The 26,083-nt window shown below is 35.7% G+C and overlaps 1 protein-coding gene and 1 pseudogene across 4 annotated transcripts in view; one reads left to right on the top strand and one right to left on the bottom strand.

Annotated features, from left to right (window-relative positions):
• Positions 1-347: 347 nt before the first annotated feature.
• Positions 348-26,083, top strand: part of PPIG (peptidylprolyl isomerase G) — a 36,290-nt gene continuing 10,554 nt past the window's right edge. The window contains exons 1-9 of one of the 3 annotated variants that reach the window (XM_081142656.1): positions 348-482; positions 7,860-7,907; positions 8,376-8,453; positions 8,554-8,628; positions 8,986-9,093; positions 9,744-9,788; positions 12,073-12,160; positions 17,413-17,442; positions 17,534-17,673. In XM_081142656.1, the coding sequence (XP_080998782.1) occupies positions 8,393-8,453; positions 8,554-8,628; positions 8,986-9,093; positions 9,744-9,788; positions 12,073-12,160; positions 17,413-17,442; positions 17,534-17,673 (547 nt within the window). In that variant the 5' untranslated portion in view covers positions 348-482; positions 7,860-7,907; positions 8,376-8,392. Of the gene's footprint in view, positions 483-570; positions 895-7,859; positions 7,908-8,375; positions 8,454-8,553; positions 8,629-8,985; positions 9,094-9,743; positions 9,789-12,072; positions 12,161-17,412; positions 17,443-17,533; positions 17,674-26,083 lie in introns of those variants that run through there. The other 2 variants (XM_081142657.1, XM_081142658.1) reach the window with 2 other exon arrangements.
• Positions 10,938-11,320, bottom strand: LOC308559910 (small ribosomal subunit protein eS12 pseudogene; annotated as a pseudogene). The gene has a single exon. The product of its transcript is annotated as a small ribosomal subunit protein eS12 pseudogene (transcript).

Raw genomic sequence — 26,083 nt, 5'->3', positions numbered from 1 at the left:
ATCAAACTCGCAGCCTAGGTATGTGTCCTGACCGCGATTCGAATCCACAACTTTTTTGTTGTAGGGACGCTCCAACCCAGACACCCGGCTAAGGCTGGAAGCTTCTTGAAGGTAGGGCTTTCTTTCCAATAAATGTTTATTAAATGAAGCACTTCATCTCACAGACTATATGGCATTCTGACAGTTACAACCGGTGCCAATCAACTCACACATAAAGCATTAAACTACCTGTACACTTGATACTTAACAGGAACCCACATCCTAGAGCTCCAGGGAGGGCCGGGGTGACGCAATCAAGGGAACAGTTCCAGGAGATAAGGTCAACCACCCCGTGACGTACTTCCGGCGCGACGCTTTCCCTCCACACCGGGACTGGGTTGTGGGGGAGGGAGGCGGGTAGTGGGCTTTAGCGCCTTTTCTGGCGGCGGTAGATTTGAAGCGCTTTAAAGGACCGGACCTGGGCAGAGACTGTACTGGTGCAGGTGAGTGGCGGGAAGCCCGTGTTGTTTCGGTGGCGTCCTTCGCAGCAGTGCCGGGGTACGAGAGCGGGAAGGGTCGGAGAAGAGGGGCGGAGCCGGCGCGGTAGGCCCTGCCGCGTTAACCGTCTTCCCTTCGAGGTCTCGGGGCTGCCTGTTTCCACAGGGGACCCCCAAGGACCGTGGCGCCAGCTCTGCAGCTGTTGCACCTGGAGAAGGTTTCCAGCCGCGTCACCCGGGCTTGGGAAACGGTCCTCCCCCTGCCAGCCCCCGCCCTCTCGATTCGGGCGCACGCCTCCCTCCCTGACGCATTTTGCCGCACAAGCTGTAATATGGCGGCAGCGACGGCGGCCTGAACTCTGGGGAGCCGGGGTGATTTTTGATGCTTCAAAATTGTAAGACTAAACACTAATGTGAGGTAGGTAGGAAGTTTGGTGGGGTCAGGGGAGGTGTAATCTGACATTCTGTCAGGTTAGGGTTGGACCGTGGCAGGCGAAGAGTCTGGATCACAGGGGTTAAGATTAGATTGAAGACGGGCTTTCCTCCTACTGCGACCTTTTTTTTTTTTTTCCCATGGGATAAACAGCGTCTATCGTAAATAGTTAAGATGCCCAGGCCGCTTAGTTAAGCATTCTCCTAAAACTGAAATCCGGGCTCTTCCCCTCTCATCACAGAGCTGTCTCGAAGTTCTACGGTTCCGCGGATCTGTGAGCAGCGCAGGCCTTTTAGGAGAGATAATTACTTTAGGAGGAAGCTGACGGCTTCTAAGCTCCGTATGCCTTGGGGTAAAGTTTGTGAATTTAATTCATCTTAACGGAGCTAAGTCGAGGTCTGCGGGAATGGAGAACTTCCAGTCGTTTTGAAAATTTTATAAAAGCACCATTTTGTGCATTGGTTTAGTGTCTTCTCACAACAGTACTTTTTGTGCAGGACCAAGTTTTTGCAGTAATCACAAATACTTCCAAGAAACAATTAAATGTTTTGGAAATTTGGGGGTACCTTAACTGTCAGTAGCTAAAACCAGATAGGGGGGAATATATGTGTGTCTGTATGTATTCCCATTTGGCAAAGAATGGCCAATAATTTACCATTTCGGAAGGATGATAGGGAGGGTGTGTGTGAACATTTTTGAAACTGTGCCATAAAATTGAGAAAAGGCACAGATATCTAGCATAGCCCCTTCTCTCATTATACTTGTTATTTATCAGAAAATTTACCCGGTTTAGCATCCCCCTTTTATTTTAACCATTTAAGATAGGATTATTTTTATAACAAGTTGCAAACGTCTGTCTTAAAGAGTTTATTTTACTTTTTTTTTTTTATGATTCAGAATTATTGGTGCCCTGGGATCCTAACAGGTCTTATCTTGTAGCATTTTGTGCTTTTTTTTGAATTGTGTTTGCTTTTTACATTTTGGGGGGGTTTGGTCGTTTCAGGCGGTTACCAAGGTCGCCTTCCTCTGTTATCAGGAGAATACAAGTTTGCAGACTTCTTAGGTTAGAAAATTTTGATTTGTTTCTGGCTCAACCATCCTTTTTTTTTTTTTTTTTTTTTTTTTTTTAATTTTAGAGAAAAAGGAAGGGAGAGAGACAGAAACATCAGTTTGTTGTTCCACTTATTTATGCATTCATTGGTTGATTCTTGTATGTGCCCTGAAGAGAAATCAAAGCCACTACCTTGTTTACCCCAGGACACACTAACCTATAGAGTTCTCCAGCCAGGGTTGGCTCAACCATCTTTCTGAACTTCTTTCTTCATCTATAAAATGATATTTTTATTTCTGACTATCATGAAACTGTGGGCTTCAAAAATAAATATTCAGGTTGGTTAAAATTCTGTGTAAAATTGGCTTTCAGTGAGAACTTCGCAGCTCTCAGATGAGTGAAGAGCGTACATTTCATCTATTGGGACTTATTAAAGGCCCCTAGTTTTTGATGCTGCTTATTGTGGTCTTGCAGAATCCATGGCCTCCAAGTAAGGTCTTTGTCCTTTTGCATATATATATTTATTTAATTTTTACCCCAGGATATTTTTTTCTTTGTTTTTTGAAGGAGGGAGTGAAGGGGGGGAGAGAAACATTGATGTGAGAGAGACACATTTATTGGTTGCCTCCCCCATGAGCCCTGACTGGGGCGAGGGAATCCAGCCTGCAACCAAGGTAAGTGCCCTTGACTGGAATCCAACTCGAGACCCCTCAGTCTGCGGGCCAACGCTCTAACCACTGAGCCAAAGTGGCTAGGTCCATCCTTTTGCATATTTTAAATTAGGTTTTTCTGTCAGGCAGCATTCATTCTTTAATTAAAGGGAAATTGGTAACCATAATAGGATGAACTAGTTCTGTTATTAGGACACCATCTGCAATTCTTTCATTGTGGCTCTTTTAAGAAATATGTGTTGATGTTTTTTTCCTTATTATTTTACTAATATGATATTTCAAGAGCATTATCTGTTTTTAGTATTCTAATGTAGTAAGGTGTTTTACTTTGGAATCCATAGATAATGGACTCAAATGATTTGAAGAGTTTGTTATAAACCTTTCTGCTATGTTGTGGTATTGTACTTTTTTTCCACTTTAATATTAGCACCAATCTTCAGTTTTCATTTGATTTACGTATCAATGGTTTTGCCCTAGTTTAATGCATATGTGGTCCTAAAAAAAACAGTACATTTTTATTTCTGTTGGGCAAATCTTGCATCTTAAAATTTACTACAGGTAAGTATAATAAATACTCAAAGAAAACTTGCAACTGGGACTTTATACTTTTAGTGCCAGACAGGAAATCTGCACTTGGTTTTAGTTTGAGTAGTGGCTTAAAATAATCACCAATCTCTTCCTGAAATTTAATTACATCATACTTATAACTGTAGACATCGATTTTTGATATTACAATTGTTTTTAAAACGTGAATGATTCCTTAATTCATTGATTTTTAAAAAATTTTATTGATTTGAGAAACATGGATTTGTTGTTCCACTTTTTATGCATTTATTTTTAAAATGAATGAAAAACCTGTTTGTTTATATAATAAGCCATGTTAATTATGTAAAACTTCAGCCTAAGATTTAGTCATAATTAAGTCATTGCATTATGGTCATATGTTGGAAAGTTAAATGAGCCATTACCTAGAATATATGTGAATAAGCTGGTTTCCACAGTGAACCTATAGAGTATTTAATCAGAAAACTCGCTTTTTTTCCCTTTGTGACCTTGAGCCAGAGAACTCTCTAATCCTCAATCTATAAAATCAGAAGATTGGACCAGATTATCTCTAAAGTTCCTTCAAACTTTAGGAGTTTGTAGCTCTTTATATAGGAATTATTGGATTGAATAAAGTTGATAAGATGGTGTAGGTATAACTCCACAGACACTGAAATAAACTTATCTTTTTTTTTTTTTTTTTTTTTTTAAAGAACATCTGTGTTACTGTTTTACTTGTCAGAATTTCCAGAACCAGGGTCTCTACTGGACAAGTAGAAAAATAGAAAATTTTACTACTATGAAAAGGCAACTATGACAAATAAGTATACTCAGAAAGTATACTTAGATAATTACAGGTACACTATGAAGAATATTAGCAAAGATTTCCCAGTTAGTATATGCTTTTTTAGTTCAGTACTAACACAGTGGTAACTATATTTTTATGTCTCTTAGATTGTATGTGTAAAAAGTATATAATATCTTTCCCGGGCCAGGTGGCTTGGTTGGTTGAAGTGTCGTCCCATACATGGAAAAGTTGCAGGTTCGATTCCTGGTCAAAGGACATACCGAGGTTTCAAGTTCAGTACCCATTCGGGAGGCAAGCTATTGATGTGTCTCACTTTGATGTTTTTCTCTCCCCCCATTTTTCTTTAAAAATCAATAAAAGTATGTCCCCAGGGTAGGATCAAAAACAGTGTTTTTAAGTTATAATATTATTTAATACTGAACTTGGCAACATTACAGCTTTTCACTTTTTAAGTTTTCTAAAGGATTTAAGAAATGCCTATACACTGTTAAATTGTGGTTCTACCAGCCCAGTGGTTTGTAACTGTCAGAGACACTATGGGAAGGGGCAGCGTATGGAAGAACATAGTTGCCTTTTATGACAACTCAGAAAGTTAAGTTGTATTTAATTCATTAGCAATCTGGCATTCATAACTATATTTTTATGTTTTTGAAGCAGTTAATTTTCATTTCTCATTTATTCTCTGTGAACTACATTAGGGGTAGTGTAAACAGGCTTGTGTGAATATTAGATTGCCTTCTTTGAAAGTAATCTTCAAGATCCATTATTGTTTTAATAAAACTTAATATGGTTGCACTTAGAGGTGGAAATCTTGTATGTAAATTGTCACCTGTTTATAAAACTTAAGCAGATAACTTCCCATCATTGTGTCTTGGTCCTGAACTGAATATGCTCCCTCTTACAATGGATTCTGTTGGAAGGAAGGAAGGGAAGGAGGGGGAAAGGAAAGCAATACTTTTTTTAAAATATAGGGTTTCCCCCAAAAAATGTATATACACACTTTGAATAATTATAAAGGCAGTGTTTATTAAAATACATTTCATTTTCAAAACTGAACTATCAGCTGTTAAAGTGTATATACATTTCTGGAGGACACCCTTAGAATGCAGTAGGCAGATCTAGGAAATAGGTTGTTTCTATTGTGAAATACGCTGAAAGGATGGTTATTGGTAGGCTCTGGAGAATTTCTGACTATAGGTACATATTGTCAATACACTATGTGAGAAGCAGTACTTACAGAAGGAAAGGCACTGAGGTTTTTGTTTGTTTGCTTTTTAAATATATCTTTATTGATTTCAGAGAGAGGAAGGAAGAGGGACAGACAGAGATAGTAACATCAGTGATAGGAGAGTCGTCGTAGATCAGCTGCCTCCTGCACACTCCTGACTGGGGATTGAGCAGGCAACCCGGGCTTGTGCCCTGACCAGGAATTGAACCCGAGATCTCCTGGATCCTAGGTCCATGTTCAACCTATGAGCCACGCCCAGCCGGTGCTGAGTTTTAATAGGAGTCTGGTTCCACTCATTACTTAACTTGCATTCTTTTTGTTTGATAATGTAGTGCTGGGCCAGTCACAATGGTGTTGAAGATACAAAGATTCTGAGTTTGAGTACTTTACAGAGCAGTTTATGTTAAAGAAAGTAAGATTTAACAGAAGAAGAGTCACTTAAGCTTTAGAGAGTCAGGGTGAAGCTCCCAGATTGTACTCTGGCTATGTTGAATCTTTAAGGACGCTTAGGAATTAGCCAAGGGAATCAGAAAGGGCAAAGACCTGCTGATCATCTTAATATTAATAGTTTAAAAGGATTTGCTATCTACTTTTTCAAGACTCAGTACTATGCTGACTCCTTCATACTGTGTGAACATGCCAAGTATTTCTTTGAATGTAATAAAGTCACTGTATTATTTATTGCCTTTTTATAAATACTTTGTCATTTACCATGTATTTTAATAATTAGTTGCCCATATACTTGCCCCCCCATCCTTCATGTTACTTTAGGGTGAATATGGAAATTATTTTATGTATGAACCTACAAGACTTAACTTTTTACATATGAGTTTTTACCTCTCTGATATTTTTACGAAATATATGCATTTGTTGAGTTTTTACCTCTCTGATATTTTTATGAAATATACGCATTTGTTGTAGAAGTTTATAATTCTAGCATTTGTATTTTAAAATCTTATAACTATCTATTATTGACATACAAAAGTAACTGATATTGTTGATAAACATTTAAATCAGTATGTTGTGATTCTTCTTAGAAGAATATGCAAAAAAATATTAAAAGTCAGAGCTAAGTGCCAGGATTTTATGCAGTTTTTATGTGATTTTTTTTTTTTTTTTGGTAAGCTTATTAACTTTATTACCTTATTTGAAAGTTGTTTTTTAATGACTAAAGTAGATGAAATTGAGTATTATAAAGCTCAAGTTTCTGAAGGGGTGGAGCAGGTGGGGTGAGTGCGTGAGGTCAAGTACATAATAAATGTTAACAGCTAATAGGAAGTAGTGGAAACTAGGTCAAACTGAAACATATACCTCATGTAACGGGGGAGACTGATGATTGCTATATTGGAATGTGGCTAGATACGATTTTTTTTTAATATCTGGATTTTATAGAAATAGCTGCAACTCATTTAGATTAAACAAATTTGCAGCAAACAGATCATCTGTAGACTACTACACTGAAAGCTTTCATTATTTACCATTCTTAGGAAATTCATCAGTTATTTTACTGAAAATTTCATAGGCTTGATTTTTCCCTGCCTTGTTTTCTCTGTACTTTTTCTTGAAAAAATGAAAAATTGACCAGATGTTTATCTTGTGTTTGATTTTAGGTATTATTTGAGTAATACCAGGAGAGCATAGAGGAAATACTGTTCTATTTCTGATTAAATAAAATCTGATTTTAATAATGTTAGAGACATAGTGTTGAGCCGTCTTTTGTGTCACCATTGTTCTTCATTAGCTTTTCATATTTGAGCATTTACATACTCGAAATTTGTGTAGTGCTTTTAATGATAATTTGCTGTCTTTAATCTTTCTTGAATTAAGGCATATTTGTCATTCTAGGAAAACCAATTTTAATCTATTTCTATGAAAAGTATTTTTATGTGGTGTAACCTACATATAATAGCCACTTCCAGTCATGTACATTATAATCTTAGATTATATGTACATTTTTTTATTATGAATTTTTCTTTTTCTTTTTAATATATCTTTATTGTTTCAGAGAGGAAAGTAGAGGGGGGGGAGAGAAAAACATCAATGATGAGAGAGTGGTCATTGATCAGCTCCCTCCTGCACTCCCCCTACTGGGGATCGAGCAGGCAACCCCGGGTATGTCCCCTCACCGGGAATCGAACCTAGATCTCCTGGATCCTAGGTCGATGCTCAACCACTGAGCCACGCCAGCCGGGCTGTCATTTTTATAGTTCATCATTTTTGGATCCTGTTTACACTAAGTCCCTTTGATTTTTCTGCTCTTCACATTACTCTCGTTCCCTACAAGTATTTTGATTCAAACGCTTTAAGTCCTTAAAATAAATGCCTTATCAAAAGAATGTCTGTTAAATAACAGCCATCTGCTGTGTAGATAAAATTGTTACACAACATATCTGACTTACTGGTATTTTTTGTGTCTAGCTAGCATATCAGTAAAGGCTGTTGCTCATGATCAGAAAATATCTTCATTTGTAAAACTTAATGTGCTTTTACTCAAAATATAAATCTACCATATCTTACTAGTGTTAAATTAACCTCCTTTTTCCCTTGATGATTTATTTTTGTTGGGTTTTTTTGTTGTTTTTTAAGAGATTTGCATGCTTTCTTTTTAAAATCACCATTTTAGTAAAAACTCTCCTTTTCATTTTCCAGGGCCAAAAGAATTGGATCAGTTTGTCCTTGATTTTTCTCTATTTACAGGTAATTTGCCTGTTGAATTCACTTAGTTATACAGATTTAATATAGTTTTCTGTTTGGGGTGACAGTGTATATTTGGTGGTTAAAATAGAAATATCATATAATGGCTAAGCCTTTTCTTTCTTTTTAAGTGTTTTTATTGATTTTGAGAGAGAGAGAAAAACATCGATTGGTTGCCTCTTGTATGCACCCTGACCAGAAATTGAACCCAGGACCCTTCTCGGTACATGGGATGGTGCTCCAACCAACAGAACCACCAGCCAGCCTAAGCCTTTTCTTTTATGTTTTTTCAATATTCTTCACAAAATGCAGTCTAATCTCTAAAAGAAAAGGATCCATATGATTTATGCCATGGAAGTAAATATCAAAATAAATTCAAACTACATTTCTAGTTTATGCTCCACAGAATATTTTTTAGAGATTTATGAAAAATCTTTGTCTGTTTGCCTGAAAACTGTATTTTACTCATAGATTGAAATATTGGAGCCATGGGAATAAAGGTTCAGCGTCCACGATGTTTTTTTGACATCGCTATTAATAATCAACCAGGTAAGAAGAGTCATGTTCCTATTTAACATTTATAAATGAGTATTTAATATTTTAAATTAGTAAGGACAATTTAAACCAGTTACTTTTTTTTTTTTTTAAGCTGGAAGAGTTGTCTTTGAATTATTTTCTGATGTGTGTCCCAAAACATGTGAGAACTTCCGCTGTCTTTGTACAGGTTTGTTGACATTCTCAATTGCCCTTATAGTAGTTCGATTTTCATTTAACAAATTTTAGATTTCTTTATGCATATTACATTTTTCTCATAACATGCAGATTATGCAACATTGACTAGGATGTGAAAGTTATTCTGAGAAATATTAGTTGTAATGGGATTTTATTTGACATTGATTGTTTTAAATGAATTTTTTTAAAAATTCCTGAGGGGTGTGAAAATTCTAAAGTTTAAAAAAGTCTATATTGTTCAAGAGAGATATATTTTACAGGGTGAAAGCTTTCATCATTGATTTTGCTTTATTACTACTTCCTTGATTTTCTTTTTACTAAATGGACTACTAATTTTTCTTTTTTATAGGTGAAAAGGGGACAGGGAAATCAACTCAGAAACCATTACATTATAAGAGTTGTCTCTTTCACAGAGTTGTCAAAGATTTTATGGTTCAGGGTGGTGACTTCAGTGAAGGTAAGACTTTGATTCCCACAAACGAAAATTATATATTCCTTGTTAAATGTCATAGATCTCAAAGTTAGACAAGTCTTAGAAGTACTAGTTCAGTTTTATTTATTTGCTCTAACAATCAGAAGTACTCATAGAAATAGATAAAAAGAAGGAAGCAGAGGAAATAATTTAACCTTTGATGCATGAATTTCAGAAAATTGCTTCTGGATAAAAAACAAAATGCTGTATTCCTCTTTAAGTAACCTATCAGTGTATGTGTTTGATTTTGTCACAGCTAGTAATTCTTACCTACCATATAGTTTTTACCTATACTTTTTTATTATCAAAGCATTGAAATTATATTTTAAAGACACTTTTTTAAAGGTCAATAATTTCTGTTGAAAAACCTACATAATCATCATTAGAATCTGACATTGTTGTTTTTTCTCACATATCTTAATAGACTTTGTCATATTCTTACTATTATATCATAAGGGAAACAAAGTAATTTGGGATCTTGGCAGTATTGACTTTATGATTTGCTCTGAAACTTTAAGTGTCATAGATTCAAAGCTATTTGAGTATTAACTTTCTAAGAAGTATTTTGTTTAGGTAGCACCTTCAAGGAGATTACTATCTTGAGAGTTCTTAGAGTCCATGTTTTTCATCCCTAGGAAATGGACGAGGAGGGGAATCTATTTATGGAGGATTTTTTGAAGGTAAAAATGTTTACTTTTATTTTAAATTGTGTTTCTAATTTTTTCTACTTTATTCATTTGATTTTTCTCTATTAAATCAATAAGATTATTTATTAAACAGTATACTAATATCCGTCTACCTTCAATCACTCTGGAGGTAAATTTTTTTGTGAAAATTTTTAAATATATGCCCTGGTCAATGTGGCTAAGTTGGTTGGGCGTCGTCCCTTGCACCAAAAGGATGCCAGTTTGATTCCTAGTCAGGGTACAAGCTCAAGTTTCAGGTTCGATCCCCGGTTAGGGGGCTTGCAGGGAGCAGCTGATCTATGTTCTACTTTCACATTAGTGTTTCTCTTTCTCTCTCTCCCTTCCTCTCTGCAAATCAATAAAAAAATATTTTTAAAAAATTTATACTACAGACTTTTCATAAAGGTAGGATTTTTCTTGTGTGGTTTAGGACATTCATGTATTATTTGAAGGATTTCAGTGATCAATATTAAACTCCTAGAATTATAGTGCTAGAATAGGAACTTCCATGGCTTAATCTTAATCCTTTTTAAATTTATTTTTAAAATTGAACTATAATTGACATATAATATTGTATTAGTTTTAGGTGTACAACATAGTGGTTTCACATTTAAATACCTTTAGAAATGATGACCACATTAAATCTAGGAACCCCATACCAAGTTACTACAATGTTCTTGACTGTATTCCTTATGCAGTACATTACATCTCCGTAACTTACTTATTTTATCACTGGAATTCTCTACCTCTTAATCCCTTATCCTATTTCACCAATCCTCCAAACCTCCTCCCTTCTGAAAACCATTAGTTCTCTGTATCTGTGAGTCCATTTTTTGTTTTGCTTTTTAGGTACCACATATAAGTGAAATCATACGGTAATTTGTCATTTTCTGTCTGACTTATTTCACTTAGCATAATACCATCTGGTTCCATCTATGATGTCAGAAATCGCAAGATTTTTTTTTTTTTTTAGCTTGCTTTTTTTTTTTTTACTTCTAGAGAGGGAGGAAAGGGGTGGAGAGAGATAGAGACATCAATTTGCTATTCCACCTCTCCATGCACTCACCACATGATTTCTTTTTTTAGGACAAATACCTTCTTTTCTTTCCTTTTTTTTTAAGAGACAGAAGCCAGTTTATTAGTTCATTTCTTGCATTTGAAGGGCTCCTCAATGAAATCCTTGGCCTGAGAATCTGCCATAGTCGTTATCTAACACTTAACTTCAACCAACCACTTTATGGGGTGTTTGCTCTGAGTCCTACTCCTTCCCCTAGTTTCTTATTGTCATCAGCCTTAATTAGGTTGATTTGGTGTTCAGCACAAAAGGTTTCCACCAACTTGACATACTTAGGCTCATCACAGTTGGGTGCAAGCACACAACGATGGGCTTGGTGCTTGTCTAAGGCTTGGGCAGCTTTTTGAATTTTGAGTGGTAGGCCATCTGAATGAGGGCAGTCTTCAGCACCTCTTGTAAAGAAGTATTAATGTCCATTACACATTCTAGCAGCAATACCTTCCACAGCCATGGAGGTGGGTTATGAGGAGAGCCCAATCTTTAATGCACTCAAGCCTTTGCCTCCATGGGGCAGGGAAAGAGCTGAGTAATAATATCTTCTTTATCCATTCATCAATCGATCAACACATGAACATAGGGTTAGAAATATTTTAATCTAAAAAGATGGAAGAGCCCCATGGCTAGATTGGTTAGAACATGGGTCCATACATCAAAGGGTTGTGGGTTCAGTTCCAGGTCAGGGCACATACCTGGGCTGTGGGTTCCATCCTTGGTCAGGGGATGTACAGGAGGCCACTGGTCGATGTTTCTCATATCAGTGTTTCCCTCCCCCCCCTCCCCCCCCCTCCCTCCCTCCCTTTCTCTCTCTCAAGTCAATAAACATACCCTCTGGTGAGGTTTAAAAAAAAAAAGCTTTAAAAAGATGCAGGTGGGAATTGGTTAATACTTGATTCTTCTCTTTTGTTTAAATTATATTGATTTCAGAGAGAGGAAGGGAGAGAGAGAGAGAGAAAAAAAAATCAGTGATAAGAGAGTCATTGATTGGCTGCCTCCTGCACCACCACCCACCACCCCCCGGGGATCGAGCCCAAAACCCGGGCACATCCTCTGACTGGGAATTGAACCTCTATCTCCTGGATCATAGGTCGATGCTCAGCCACTGAGCCACACCAGCTGGCACATGATATGAATACAAGATATGAAAAGTGAAAATGATTTTGGAGGTAGTTTATGCCTATAACTGAAATCTTTGCTTCTCTATAGATGAGAGTTTTGCTGTTAAACACAACAAAGAATTTCTCTTGTCAATGGCCAACAGAGGAAAGGATACAAATGGTTCACAGTTCTTCATGTAAGTATTTATGATCTGGTAGCTTAAAATATTCCTCTTTCAGTGTGTTGTTTTTCTTGTCCCTACCCTTTATTCCTAATAGAGGAAGAGCTCATAAGGGGGAGAATTTTTAAAGGAGGGAGAACAAAGAATTGTTGAAGAAGGGAATATTGTTGAAAGAGGAATTGAATTGTACTGCTAAAGTTTTCAAATGATGAAAACTTGTTAAGAAGACAGAGGAGTTGGCTTGAAGGGGTAGTGTTCCCATTGGCCATATTAGGGCAATTTGACCATCAAAATAATGCTAGTATTGGATTATCAAATAAAACAAATCCAGGAGTATATATAAATATAAAAATTGAGTGAATAATGGGAGAAGTAAAAGCTGTTCCTTGGTAGAATGTCAATTCATAAATGTAAGAGGAACAATAGAGTAGAAAAATCTCCATTTTTGCAGTCGTATCAGTAATAATTGAGTCAGGAAAGAGTTATCTATTGGTAAATTTAGAGGACATATTTAAAAAGGAACAGGATATTTACATACAGTATCTCTCCATAAATTACTTAATTACAAAAAGTAAAATAAAATCAATTCTCATTATTCAAAGATTCTGTATATGTGAATTTGCCTATTCACTAAAATATATTTGTAACTCCAAAGCCAATACAGCTGATGTTTTGTAATTCTGACTACATAAAAATTGTGACCAGAGTTCTTGTCAGCAATGTATTATTTATTTATTTATTTATTTATTTAGTCCTCACTGGAGGACACTTTCTCCATCTCTAGATAGAGTGGGAGGAAAGGAGGGAGGAGGAAGGGAGAGAGAAACATCGATGTGACAGAGACACATCGATTGGTTGCCTCCAGCACACGCCCCAGCTGGGATGGGGGCAACAGAGGTTTGTGCCCTTGACTGGGAATAGAACCTGCAACGCTTTGGTCCACAGGCCAACATTCTAACCACGAGCCAAACTGGCCAGGGCAGCAGTGCATATTTTTTATCATGTCCTGTGGGTACAGATTTGCTCTCCCTTTCAAAAGCTCTAAACTCTCCTGCTCTCAGAAGAACTTAACCTGTCAGCACCATGTGTATTCTAGTGTTTTCCTATTCCGTATTTGTAACTTTTTCCTATTCCATATTTGTAACAGTGAAAAACCTGGCTCCCATTATCTTCAAAATTTCTACTCACTGAATCCTAAAAAAAAAAAAAAAATGCCATCCTATACCACTGAAAAGTAACCTATTAACTAGAGTTCACTATTTGTTTATAGCTATTTTTGTCTTTAGAGAGAGAGCATGTAATTAAAAAACCATGTTTAAAAGTTACTTGGATTAATATTTTTTTTTGGTGTGGATTTTATGTGGTTTTATGACTCAAAACATGTTAGGTTCATTTGTTTCTGATTATATTTCATTTTGTTCTTCCTCTCACCGTGTTTTGTTTTTTGCTTTTTTTAAATTTATAAAACATTAACATGATTCCACATGTCAAAAAATTCCCTTAAAGTGTCACTCTCACTTAACTCTTCACTCCATTCCCATTTTTTCACCCCATTTCCAGCCATCCATACTAGTAACCATTAGTTTCTGGTTTATCTTCCTGTATTTCTTTTTGCAAACATAAGCACAAATACATATATATTTTCTTATTTCCCTTTTTCTTGCACAGTAGATAGCATGTTATATATAATGTTTTGTTCTTTTTACTTAACAATATGTCCTAGAAATCACTCCATATCAATTCATAGACACTTTTCTCATTCTTTTTTGGCAACTGTATAGTACTCTATTTATTCTATATATACAGGGTGGTGAAAAAGTAGGTTTACAGTTCACATGGAAAATAATACAATAAACAATAATACAGGAATCTTTTTCATGTAATCACAACTGTAGACCTACTTTTGCCCCACACTGTATACTACAGTATATGGGTCTTTTTTATTTTTTCAAGGAAACAACTTTATCATGTTTGTTGTAGAAAAATTAGATCACACAAATGAAAAGAAGAAAACCATCCCACACCCACACCATTTTTCTAATTAAAATGCATGTAGAGTGTTGTATATACTGTGTAATCAACTTTCGGATATAATATAAATCTCTTTGCACATCACTAAACATTAACATTTTAATAGCTAAATGTTAATCCATTGTTTATACTATGCTTTATTTATTTAACTAACCTACATACATATTTTCCCTTACCTGAGGATATGTTTATTGATTTGAGAGAGAGAGAGAGAGAGAAACATCGATGTGAGAAAAAAATATCAATCAGTTGTCTCCTGTACACATCTCTACCAGGGATGAAACCCACAATCTAGGTATGTGCCCTGCTTGGGAATCAACCCACACGCAACCTTTTTGGTGTATGGGACAATGCCTCAACCCACTGAGCACTGGGCTGGGTCATTAACATAATTTTTGAACATTTGGTTTAGTTGGTTCCCTTTTTCCAAATTGCTGCAGTGAACATTATTGTACCTATTATTTGATGCATTTTAATTATTTCTTTTATATAAGTTGCTAAAAGTTTACTTACCGATATGTTTACACATTTTTAAGTCTTTCCTTGTACATTGCTGCATTGACTTCCAAAAAGAAGTTTAGTTTTATATCAGCAGTAAGGGCCAGTTTTACTAGATCCTTAACACCACCAAATGTTATCATTAATTTTACTTTTTTAGGTAAAATTCTTTCTGTGCTGACCAAAATCCCTATGTTAAGTTCTTACCATCTTTCAAATATATTTTCTGAATTGTCTCTCTTAAGTGTTTATTTCTTCTTATCTGTTTCCATTTCTAGATAACCCTTCTTTACTTCTTCTATTGTGTTTTTTAAAGGAAACGACTTCTGTTTTTAATTTAAAATTTTTAAAAATTTTGGTAACATACAAAATTTGCCACTTTAGCCATTTGTAAGCATACAGTTCAATGGTTTTATATTTATAGTGCTGTGTAACAATCGCCACTATTTCCAAAATTATCTTATTATCCCAGAGACTGACCATTGCCCTTTCTCCCTTGCCCCTGATAACCTCTATTCTACTTTCTATCTCTATGAATTTGGCTCTTCTAGTTATCTAAGTGGAATCATACAGTTATTTGCCTTTTGTGCCTGGATTATTTCACTTAGTATGTTTTCAAGATTTATCCATATTGCAGCATGTATCAAAACTTCATTCCTTTTTATGACTGAATATCACTTCATTATATGTACACACCACATTTTGTTTATATTCATCTGTTGATGGACATTGGGTTGTTTTCACCTTTTGGCTGTTGTGAATCATGCTGCAGAGGACTTTGGCATATACATTTTTTTTTTTGAGTCCCTATTTTCAGTTCTTTTGTATGTATACCTAGGAGTCGAACTGCTGGATCATGTGGTAATTTATGTTTAGCTTTTTTAAAGATTTTTAAAATTGATTTTTAGAGAGGAAGGGGGAGAGAAACATCAGTGTGAGAGAGCTGAACATCGATCAGCTGCCTCCTGCAGGCCCCACCTGGGATCGAGCCTACAACCTTTTGGTGCACAGGATGATGTCCAGCCAACCGAGCCACACCACCCAGGGCACATTTCACTTTTTGAGGAGCCAGAATATTTTTCACAGTGGTTGCATCATTTTATGTTCCTACCAGCACTGTAAAAGAGTTACCATTTTTCCATATTCTTATCAACACACTTTTTTGCCAATCAGAATGACCATGAAAACTGAGATTGCTTTAGGAATCATGGATAAATTCTAGTGAGCAAGTAAACTTGCAAATATGGAATCTGTGAAGTGAGGATTGACTATATCTAGATGCAAATTACACATGCCACACACTAAATATAACATAATACATACATGGTGTACACCTAGGTTTTTATATTTCTAGGTGCTTTTAGCAAGTTCAAGTAAGCATAGCTGTTAACAGTAAAGAAACGAGTTAATAGTTTTTGTTTTGTTTTTAAATATATCTATTGATTTCAGAGAGAGGAAGGGAGAGAGAGATAAAGACATTAATGATGAGAGAGTCATTGATCAGCTGCCCCCTGCACTCCCCCTACTGGGGATCGAGCCTGCAACCCAGGCATGTGCCATGACCGGAAATTCAACCGTGACCTTCTGAGCCATGCTGGCCAGGCAAGCTATTAGTTTTAAAAGTAAGGTGAATTTTTAAAAATATATATACATGTTAGAAATTTTTTTTTAGTGGTATTGTATGTGTTTTAATCAAAGGCTAGCTTAAATTGTGTTTCTACTTCCAAATTCCTAATGTCTTATTTGATAAGATTTTTAAAAAATAGTAAATCTTGTACAGTGCACATCTTCAATTTATTGTACCAGTATGTCCCAGTAGTTTCTCAGGTAGCAGCCTTCTTAACTATAAAGCTTTTAAGGCTGATATGGAAAAAGAAAGGATTTTTTCTTTTAATTTCTTTTACAAAAAAGGAATTTTTTTCTTTCTTGGGGTTTTATCCAAAGTTTTAATCAAGACCTCTCTTCAACATGAAGTTTACTCTACGACGGGGGTAACAAACTCAAAGGGCTACAGGTCTTAAGGCAATAACATAAGCAAGTAAAGACTGCTGGGACAAGAAACCAAACTGTTAATCCCTGTATTAAAGAAGACAGGAATTCTCAGCCTGGTCAACTATGTCCATGTGCCAGATTCCACATCTTTCCGGTTTTCAAAAGGTCTGAAATCTGAATTTTTATATAAAAGTATACAAAATTTTAAATGTTTACAGGTAATTTAACAATTTATAAAACATATGGATCATTTCTGTTCAGGTTCAATAGGAAATGTGTGAGAGTCATCAGAATATGATCTGTGCTTTAATTGTTTGAAATGTTAAGATCAAAAACACTATTGTTAAACCCATAAACTAGTGGAATGGTTTGACAAATTTTTATATGTCTGTATAGTGGAACAGTATACAACCATGAATATTCAGTAAGAACCCAGTCACATGCAAGAAGCATGGATTGATAGAAATAACACCAAAATGTTAACTTTAAATACATGTAAGTTTTCAACAATGTATAGGTATTTTATAATCAGAACAAGTTTTCGAAAATTAATTATGTGGAAAGCGTCTTGCATTCTATTCTACTTAAGTTTCCTGTAATAAGAGTCTTATTATGTTAGGATATCGTATGATTTGTTTGTTTGCAACTTTGTTTCCAATGCAGTTATTTTCTTTTCCCTTTTAGAGATGCTAACTTTGTTTTTCTCTGACTTTGTTTTTATTCTTCTGTCTGATGATTTCCAAAAGAACAACGAAACCAACTCCTCATTTAGATGGGTAAAGATTATTTTAATTAATCTTATGACCTACTTTAAATTAATATTAAAATAAGAAGCTTTTATTTAATCGCCTTTATGTGACTCTTTAGGCATCATGTTGTTTTTGGGCAAGTGATTTCTGGTCAAGAAGTTGTGAGGGAGATAGAAAATCAGAAAACAGATGCAGCTAGCAAACCATTTGCTGAGGTGCGGATACTCAGTTGTGGAGAGCTAATTCCCAAATCTAAAGGTAAGAACAAGTACATATTTTTGATAATTCTTATCTATACAGACAACAGATACTCTCAATAGTTGGCATAGGTTCACACTAAAGTAAATATTAATAGGATGATTTTGTGTTTTGAATATATTTTTGATTTTTAAATGTGTGGAGTTTTTTAATGTTTTGTTTTACCTCATGCGTTGTTCATTTACCACAGAACCACGTAACTTTTTCTTATTAATTTGCAGTATATTGTTTTGCTTCCACCTTTTTTGGTTGTTTGTTTTAAAAATAGTTGTCTAAGTATCATGGAAAATAAATACTTTCTAGGGAAAAAGACAGTGGAAAGAAGATGACAACTGAAGAGAATAACATAGACTAAGAAACTTTAGGGCAGAGCCAAGGGCCATTTGGATATTTATAACATCATTCGCAAGCTGTACAAAATTATCAACTTAAAAGTTAGGCTGCTATATTTGGTCAAACATTTAATTAACTCACCCATAATATGATGGCTGGAACTGCTTCTCTTTGGTGAGGCCTTGGCAGGGCAAGACCAAATGATTTCATGGGCCGGACATTCACTACCCCGGCTTTAAGGGAATAAATTATTTCCCCTTCATGCAATGCTTAGATTCAGAAGCATCTGGCATGTTTGAGAAACCTCTTTTATTTAGTCCAGAACATTTGAAGTTAACCTAGTAGTTTGATATATTATCCAAAATGATAAGAACTTTATTTTAAGTAAATATTTTAAGTCTTTCATATCCAATATGTAACTGCTACCATTTATTACATATGATTGAGTCTGACACTCTAAAAATAGTGGGATTACCTTCAAACTTGAATATAAAGCGATAAAATGCTGAACTGACTCTTCTTTCTATTCTTACTAGTCTAGGGACCAATAATATCACTACTTATTTTTTCATGGTCAACAAAGGCGAGAGTCATCTATAAACTTTTCTGATCCCTACAAAAACCCTGTAGCATTTCCTCTATTTTACAGATGAAGATATATTTGCCACATTAGGGAACTAGGCCACAAACCCAAGTTTGCTGGCTCCAGATCCAAAGCTCTTTTTTTATTATTATTATTGAAAGTATTACAGATGTCCCCTTTTTCCCCCCATCTCCCATCCACCCCACCCCCAGGCTTTCCCCATACCAATGTCTGTGTCCATGGATTATGCTTACAAACATATAAGTTCTTTGATTAATCTCTCCACACCAACTCCCCCATCCTCACCTTCCCTCTGAGATCCCTCAGTGTGTTCCATGCTTCTGTGTCTCTAGATCTGTTTTGTTCATCAGTTTATTTTGTTTATTACATTCCACATATGAGTGAGATCATGTGGTGATCATATGAGTGAGATACTTGTTTTTCTCTGACTGGCTTATTTCACTTAGCATAATACTCCCCAGTTCCTTCTATGCTGTGCCAAAGGATAAGAGACCCTTCTTTTTTACAACATGTACCACAGCTTTTTTATCCATTCATCTACTGATGGGCACTTGGGCTGTCAGATCTAGAGCTCTTTTCATTATGTCAATAACTCATTAGCCTTTAACATTCCTTTCAGAATTGCCTTAAGTAGAGCATTCTGTTCTGAAGTTTTAGGTATATTGAGTTCTTCTGTAGCATTTAGAAATATTTACATTTTGTTTTGTTTTAATTTTAAAAGACCCAGTATGGTCATAGAAAGGCTTTTTATTTTCTGTTTCTGCATTTAATTTTGATTCTGATAGTTTCCTTTTCTTCTCTGTCATACCAAATATGTATTTCATAAATCATTGCAGGAATATATGTTGCAGCTAGCTCATAATGGGACTGTGTGTAATATATGTAACTTCTTGGTATTCATGAGTCTGGCTATTCTTATTTACAAACAACAGGTATAATGCATGCCTTGTGTTCGTGAAGATTCAGTAAAGAATGAGGTGTTGTCCTGGCCGGTGTGGCTCAGTTGGCTAGTGCGTCATCCCGTGCACCGAAGGGTCTTGGGTTCAGTTGCCAGTCAGGGCACATATCTAGGTTGCAGATTCTATCCCTGGTTGGGGCAAGTCTGGGAGGCAACCGATCAAGGTACCTCTCTCACATGTATGTTTTTTTCTCTCTCTCTCTAGAATCAATGACAAGCATATCCTCAGGTGAGGATTTTTTTAAAAAGAAGAGCTGAGTATAATTTTTTAATTTTTTTAAAAATTTTCAATTACAGTTGACATACAGTATTACACGAGTTTCAGGCATACAGCATGGTGATAAGACATTTATATACCTTATAGATTGTTTAAAAAGAAAAAACTAAAAAGCCATTTGTATTATTTGCAGATTTTAGACCCTGAACCTACTGATATTTAATCCCTCAGAGTGTTGTTTACAATTGGAATATTTTGGTTTTGAGATATTTTTTCCCCATACCATCTAGGAAATCTTCACCTTTTATTCTCCACTAACAACTAGGTTTTTTTTCTTCTTATATTTTGAAGTCTACTATTCCCTACTTATATAAGTTAACAATGCTGTGTGATTTATTTAGAAAGAGATTGAGGTAATTTTTAAAAAGCTTGCATTTTAAAACCATAAACAGTTATCATAAACTCTAGTAATTTTGGTGTAAAGCTTTTTTGGTATTAAAAGGTCAGTGTTTGAATATTTGCTGAAAGGATGAGAAAGTGAATGAATGTCACTCTTTATATATTACTTGTGCCCTTATAATATATTTTCACCTGAAGAGATAAATGCTAATTTTGCCCATGCTGTTGTGGCCAAGAAGTTGTACTGAAAGTTGATGTAGCGTCTTAGTATGTTTTCCTCAAAATTATTAGTTTCAGCAGTTGGGGAAGATTTGGCCCTATATTAGTGTCTGCCCCATAGTTCCTGAAAAGGTCAGGTTTGTTTCCAGCTATACCTCCCATGCATATGCTATTCTGGATAACACTGTGGAAAGAGGGGAAGATCTTTAGTTTGAGATCACACAGTTTGGCACCTGTTACTCTACAGTCCTTCAATTGCCATTTTAGAACATTGGTCAGAATGGATTTTGTCATGCATCTGTAAAATCTTTTTTTAGGGGAGAGCTTTGTCTTACATTCAATTTATAGATTTCATGGCCTTCTTACAATTTTAAATTGGGAATATCCAAAAAGCTTTGTGCAACACTGTTGTGTTCACCATCATTACATTTAAATTCTTGTTTGAGAGATTTACACCCCAGTTTAAAAAGAAATAAATACAGAATCTTTTTTTTCTTTTTCTAACTTCCTGAAAGAAAACAAAAAGACTTCTGAAGAAATCTGACTGTCTGGGCCCACCTGTAAATGGTCTTGGTGAGTCTGGGCAATCTTCTTGGGCCTTTCTCCCTTTTGCTGTTGCAAGATTGGAAATTCTGCTTTTTGTGGCTATTTGAATGTGCTTGAGAAGGTTCACAGTCAAATAGAAGAACCTTTAACAGATGCTGAGGTGGAATACTGGAGACTAATAAAAACTACATCCTGTATAGAGGCTTTCATGGGGCATAGTGGTGGAGAATAGAACACAGAGCTCCAAAGAAACCACTACCTTGATTAAGGCATTGTGTGGTTTTTTAGGTGTTGATATGACCTCAGGTTATGCTGGTCTCTTCGGAGTTCACTTTAGTTGTTATTAATAGAGATCTGTCCACCATGGCCATGCAACAAGAGACAGAGTCATTGCTGTATTAGAGTATACCGAAACACAAGTTCTGAATTGTGGCAACTTTGCTATAAATAAATAGTTATATGAGGAGAAATTTTGCATATATGTGGTAGGAAACAGATTGCTTGGCAGTACAGAAAAAAGAACACAGTAGAGGAAGCAGCTGGTGGATCTTGTACTCAGGAGACAGTGGAGAATGCCAGAGACTTGTTTCTATGGTGACAGGGTCCCATTTCAGTGTCCTTATTCAGGAATTAAGAGCTGTGGTGATGGTACTTTTGCTGGAAAATAGTGGGATGTTAAATTTAGAAATTGTTTAAAAGAGGAGACAGTAATGTGGAATGAAAATATCTAAAAGAGACCTATTTTAGGAATAGTTCTCCTTATTTGATGATGGCCTAGAAATTTTCTTCATTATAAAGGTTTCATGTGAAATTCATTGGTATGAAACCTATAGATCTCAAATAAAAATGTAAGGCAGCATTTTCTTTTTCTTATTTATTGAGGTTACATTGGTTAATAAAATTTTATAGGTTTCAGGCAGAATTTTCTTGCCTTAGATTTTTACAAGTAAAATGTTCCGGAGTTTGGTGGTTGTTAGTAAAGTCAAGTCAATACCTAATTAGTAGGATTGCACCAGTCCCCTGAAAGGTCAGTGATGAACAGGTTTAGGAAGTTATTTTACTTAGTGATAAATCATAATCCAAAATAAATTAACCATATATGGCCCAAGAGTTGAAAGTGTTACTTTGTAATTCCTTTTCATCCATTTTTGTTAACTTGCATTGTGGTTTTGCTTTTCATACTGTTTCATTTTGTCTTAAGGATATTTATGCCTGTAAAAGATACTTTGAACAAGATTTTGTATAAGTCATTAGGCAGGAGATAGGATTTTTTGGAGGTAGGGATGGAAACAGTTGTTATACTTGGAAATTTTATAATTTCTGTTTTTAGCCCTGGCGGGTGGTTCAGTTGGTTGGAGCATCTTGTACACCAAAAAGGTTGTAGGTTTGATTCCCAGTCAGGGCACATACCTAAGTTTCGGGTTCGATCCTGGTCTGTCTGGTCATGTACAGGAAGCAGCTGATCGATGTTTCTCTCTCACATAGGTGTTTCTCTCTCTCTCTCCAAAAAAAAATCATTGTAAAAACATCCTTGGGAGAGGATTAAAAAATGTTTTTCTGCTTTTAAATTTATTTGGTTCAAAATTTAGAAAGCATAAAAGGATAGTCAGTAAGTCTACCCATCTTTGCCCTTCAGTTCCCATTCCCACATTTTGTATATCATTCTGCATGTATGCAAATGTTGATCATGTAAAATAAATTTCTAGAAGTGATATTAAAAGATTATAGGAGGAAGGCATTTGTAATTTTGGTAGACATTTCCACTAGAATATAAGGAAATAAATTTTTCTATACTCTTTGCAGAGCCACGTATTATCAAACTTTTTAACCTTTGCCAGCCTAATAGGTTTTTTAAAAGCTAATTTGTATGTATATTTTTTTAATATATTTTTATTGATTTCAGAGAGCAAAGGGAGAGGGAGAGAGAGATAGAAACATCAATGATGAGAGAGTCATTGATTGGCTGCCTTCTGCACACCCCCTGCTGGGGATGGAGCCTGAAACCCGGGCATGTGCCCTGACCAGGAATCCAACCGGGATCTCCTGGATCATATGTTGGTGCTCAACCACTGAGCCACGCCAGTCGGGCTTAATTCATATTTCTTTAAAGTGTTTAATGTTAGCATTTCTTAAAAACTCATTTGTATTTATTTTTATATTAACTGATTACTAATTGCTATCCCCCCCTATTTTTACTAATTCTATTGTTCTTTCTTTCTAAGCCTCCTTCTGTTCCATTCTGTTTGGAGAATTTTCTTTTGTTGTTGTTGTTAATCCTCACCCAAGGATACTTTTTTTTTCTTTTTAAGGGAGAGTGGAAGGGAGGGAGAGAGACATCAATGTGAGAGAGAGACATCAGTTGGTTGCCTCTTCCTCCCCCTACCCCCCACCAGGGCAGAACTGAACCTGCAACCCTTTGGTGCACAGGCCCATGGTCTAATCACTGACCCACACTGGCCAGGATTGGAGAACTTTCTTTAGCCTGTTTTTAATGGTACACTGGCTGGTAACAAATTGTCTTAGCTTTATGAAAATGTCTTTATTTAGTGTTAATTTGATGAGTATTTTCACTGGGTGTAGAATTCTGGGTTGATCCTCCTTTCAGCACGTAAAAAGTATTATGCCCCTTCCTTGTGGACTCTGGTTTCAAATGAGAAGTCTTTTGTCTTTCAGATCATCCTTCCCCTGTAGATAACTTACTGTTCCTCTCTGTCTGCTTTCCATATATATATATATATATATATATATATATATAGTTGGTTAGTTTTTAGAAATTTGATTTTGATGTGTCTTGGTGTGGATTACCTGGATTTTATCCTGTTTTAGGTTTGCTTAGCTAACTCTTGAATATATAGGCCTGTACATTGGGCCAAGTTTGGGAAATTTCTCCCATTATTTTAATTTTTTCAGTGTCAAACTTTGTCTCCTCGAATTCTGACAGGACAAATGTTAGACCTTTTGTTTATTGTCCCACAGTTCTCTCAGGCTCTGCTCCTTTTTAGTTTATTATATTTTTCTGTTGTTCAGATTGGATAATTTCTATTGGTCTGTCTTCTGGTTCACTGATACTTTCCTCTGCCATCTGCACTCTGCCACTAAGCAAGTTTAGTGAGCTTTCTGTATTGTATGTTTTATTTCTAAAATTTCCATTTGATACTTGTCTTTTTTCCTAAGATTTCATAACTTTTTTCCATTTGCTTAAACAGTATTAATAATTGCATGTTGAAGTACTGTTTAAAAAATATATTTTTATTGATTTATGAGAGAGGAAGGGAGAGTTAGAGAGATAGAAACATCAATGATGAGAGTCATTGATTGACTACCTCCTGCATGCCTCCTACTGGGGATCGAGCCTGCAACCCGGGCACATGCCCTAACCAGGAATCGAACTGCAGTCACCTGGATCCTAGGTCGATGCTCAACCACTGAGCCACGCCGACTGGGCGCATGTTGAAGCATTTTTAAGATGGCTTTTTAAAAATCCTTGTCAATTCGGACATCTGAGTCTTACAGGTGCTGGCTTTTTTTCTTTTCTCATTAAGTTGTGATTTTCCTGGTTCTTAGTATTATTAATGATTGTTTGTTTATTTATTTATTTATTTTTGCTGCCCTGGACAGCCTGTTTCTATTTTATCAGACAGTCACCTTATTTAGGTTTAGCATGTAGGTTCTGCACTATTTTTGTGGACTGTGGTTTCAATGATAATTCAATTTTCAGAGCCCTTGCAGTGCTCTTCTGGTGTGCTTCATTTGTGTGCTACCCAAGCACCCTACTGAAAACCTTGATGTACTAAATACTGTAGTTTAATTTTCAAACCTTTTGCTGTATTAGTTCTGGTCAGTTTCACTTAGGGGTCTGCCCAGGACTTCAGGTATTCTTTAAACAATCCCTTCTTCATCTTCCTTCTCTCTGAAATCCATGCCACTTGTAAGTGCAAGGATAGGCTTCTTGCCAATACCCACCAAAATCACTGGCAGGAGTGTGTGGGGAGTAATAAATAGGTGGTATATTGAAAATCCAAGTTCTCTACTTTGTCTCTGTTGACATAGCTAAGGAGTTGGGTGAATCTTTTCTCCCCTTGCATTTGCTTAGAGTAGAGCAGGCATCGGTAACAAATTTTTTTGTCTTGCTAAATCATCCTTTTCTAAATCATTCTTTTCCCAGTCCTTGGGTCTGGAGAGAGCTTTTCTATATTTTTTATATTATGTCTAGGGTTTCTACTTACACTACTTAGCAGGATGTTAGGGAGAGTTGGATCTATTTCATTTTGTTCAGAATTGCTCCATTCCTTTCTTGAAGCTTTTTACCTTATGTAAAAGTCTGCCCTTTTAAAATACAGAATGTACTCCTCCTTAAGTTACACTTACAAAGGACTTTGTTCAATGCTTATTAGCAGTTTGTAAGTACTCTACAGATATTCTCACTACTTTTTCCTACCCTATTCCTAATCCTAATATAGTCAGTTCTGCTGTACTGCTTATTTTGAAAACATACATATGTTCCATTTGATTTATATATTAGAAAACAATTTGAACATAACACCAATTTCATCTTTGCCTCTGTATGATATTATCTACAAGAAACACTAACTGAATACAGAAAATCATACTCAGATGAACAGCTTCACAGGAATACACAAAAATCACACATGCACACACTTCAGACATCTACTAAGCTACCTCAGTTCATCACTTGTGTTATAATATCTAAGCATAATCTGCTAAAACTTTCCATCTGATTTCAGATCACTCTTCTTCCACTACTTTCCAGTAACTCACAAGCTGCAGTCCTTCTGATATTCACTTCCACAAGGAAACCCCAGGTCTTTTTCAAAGTAAAGTGCCTTATTTATGGTCATATTTATGTATTTCTTAACCATTTAACATGTGTAAAACTGCTGCAATTTTATTAGTTGCCTATCTTTTTTAAAATGTGTCAGTGAAGTTTTGAATTTTGTGCCCCAACCCCATTTTTCCCATAAGCCATGTGGTTTTATTGTGCAATTTTTCATAGCACAGTAATTTATAGGAACACATATGTTGTGTAACAAAACTGGCTGTAGTTCTACAAAGCATTTCCACTTCACTTTTGTACTTTTTGACCATACTCTTAAATTCGTATACAATTTATAGT

Source organism: Miniopterus schreibersii (genome assembly GCF_964146895.1).
Source record: "Miniopterus schreibersii genome assembly, chromosome: 7".
In the NCBI taxonomy this organism is placed as follows: domain Eukaryota; kingdom Metazoa; phylum Chordata; class Mammalia; order Chiroptera; family Miniopteridae; genus Miniopterus; species Miniopterus schreibersii.
Note: the sequence above shows the minus strand (reverse complement) of the source record. Positions and strands in the feature narration are given on the sequence as shown.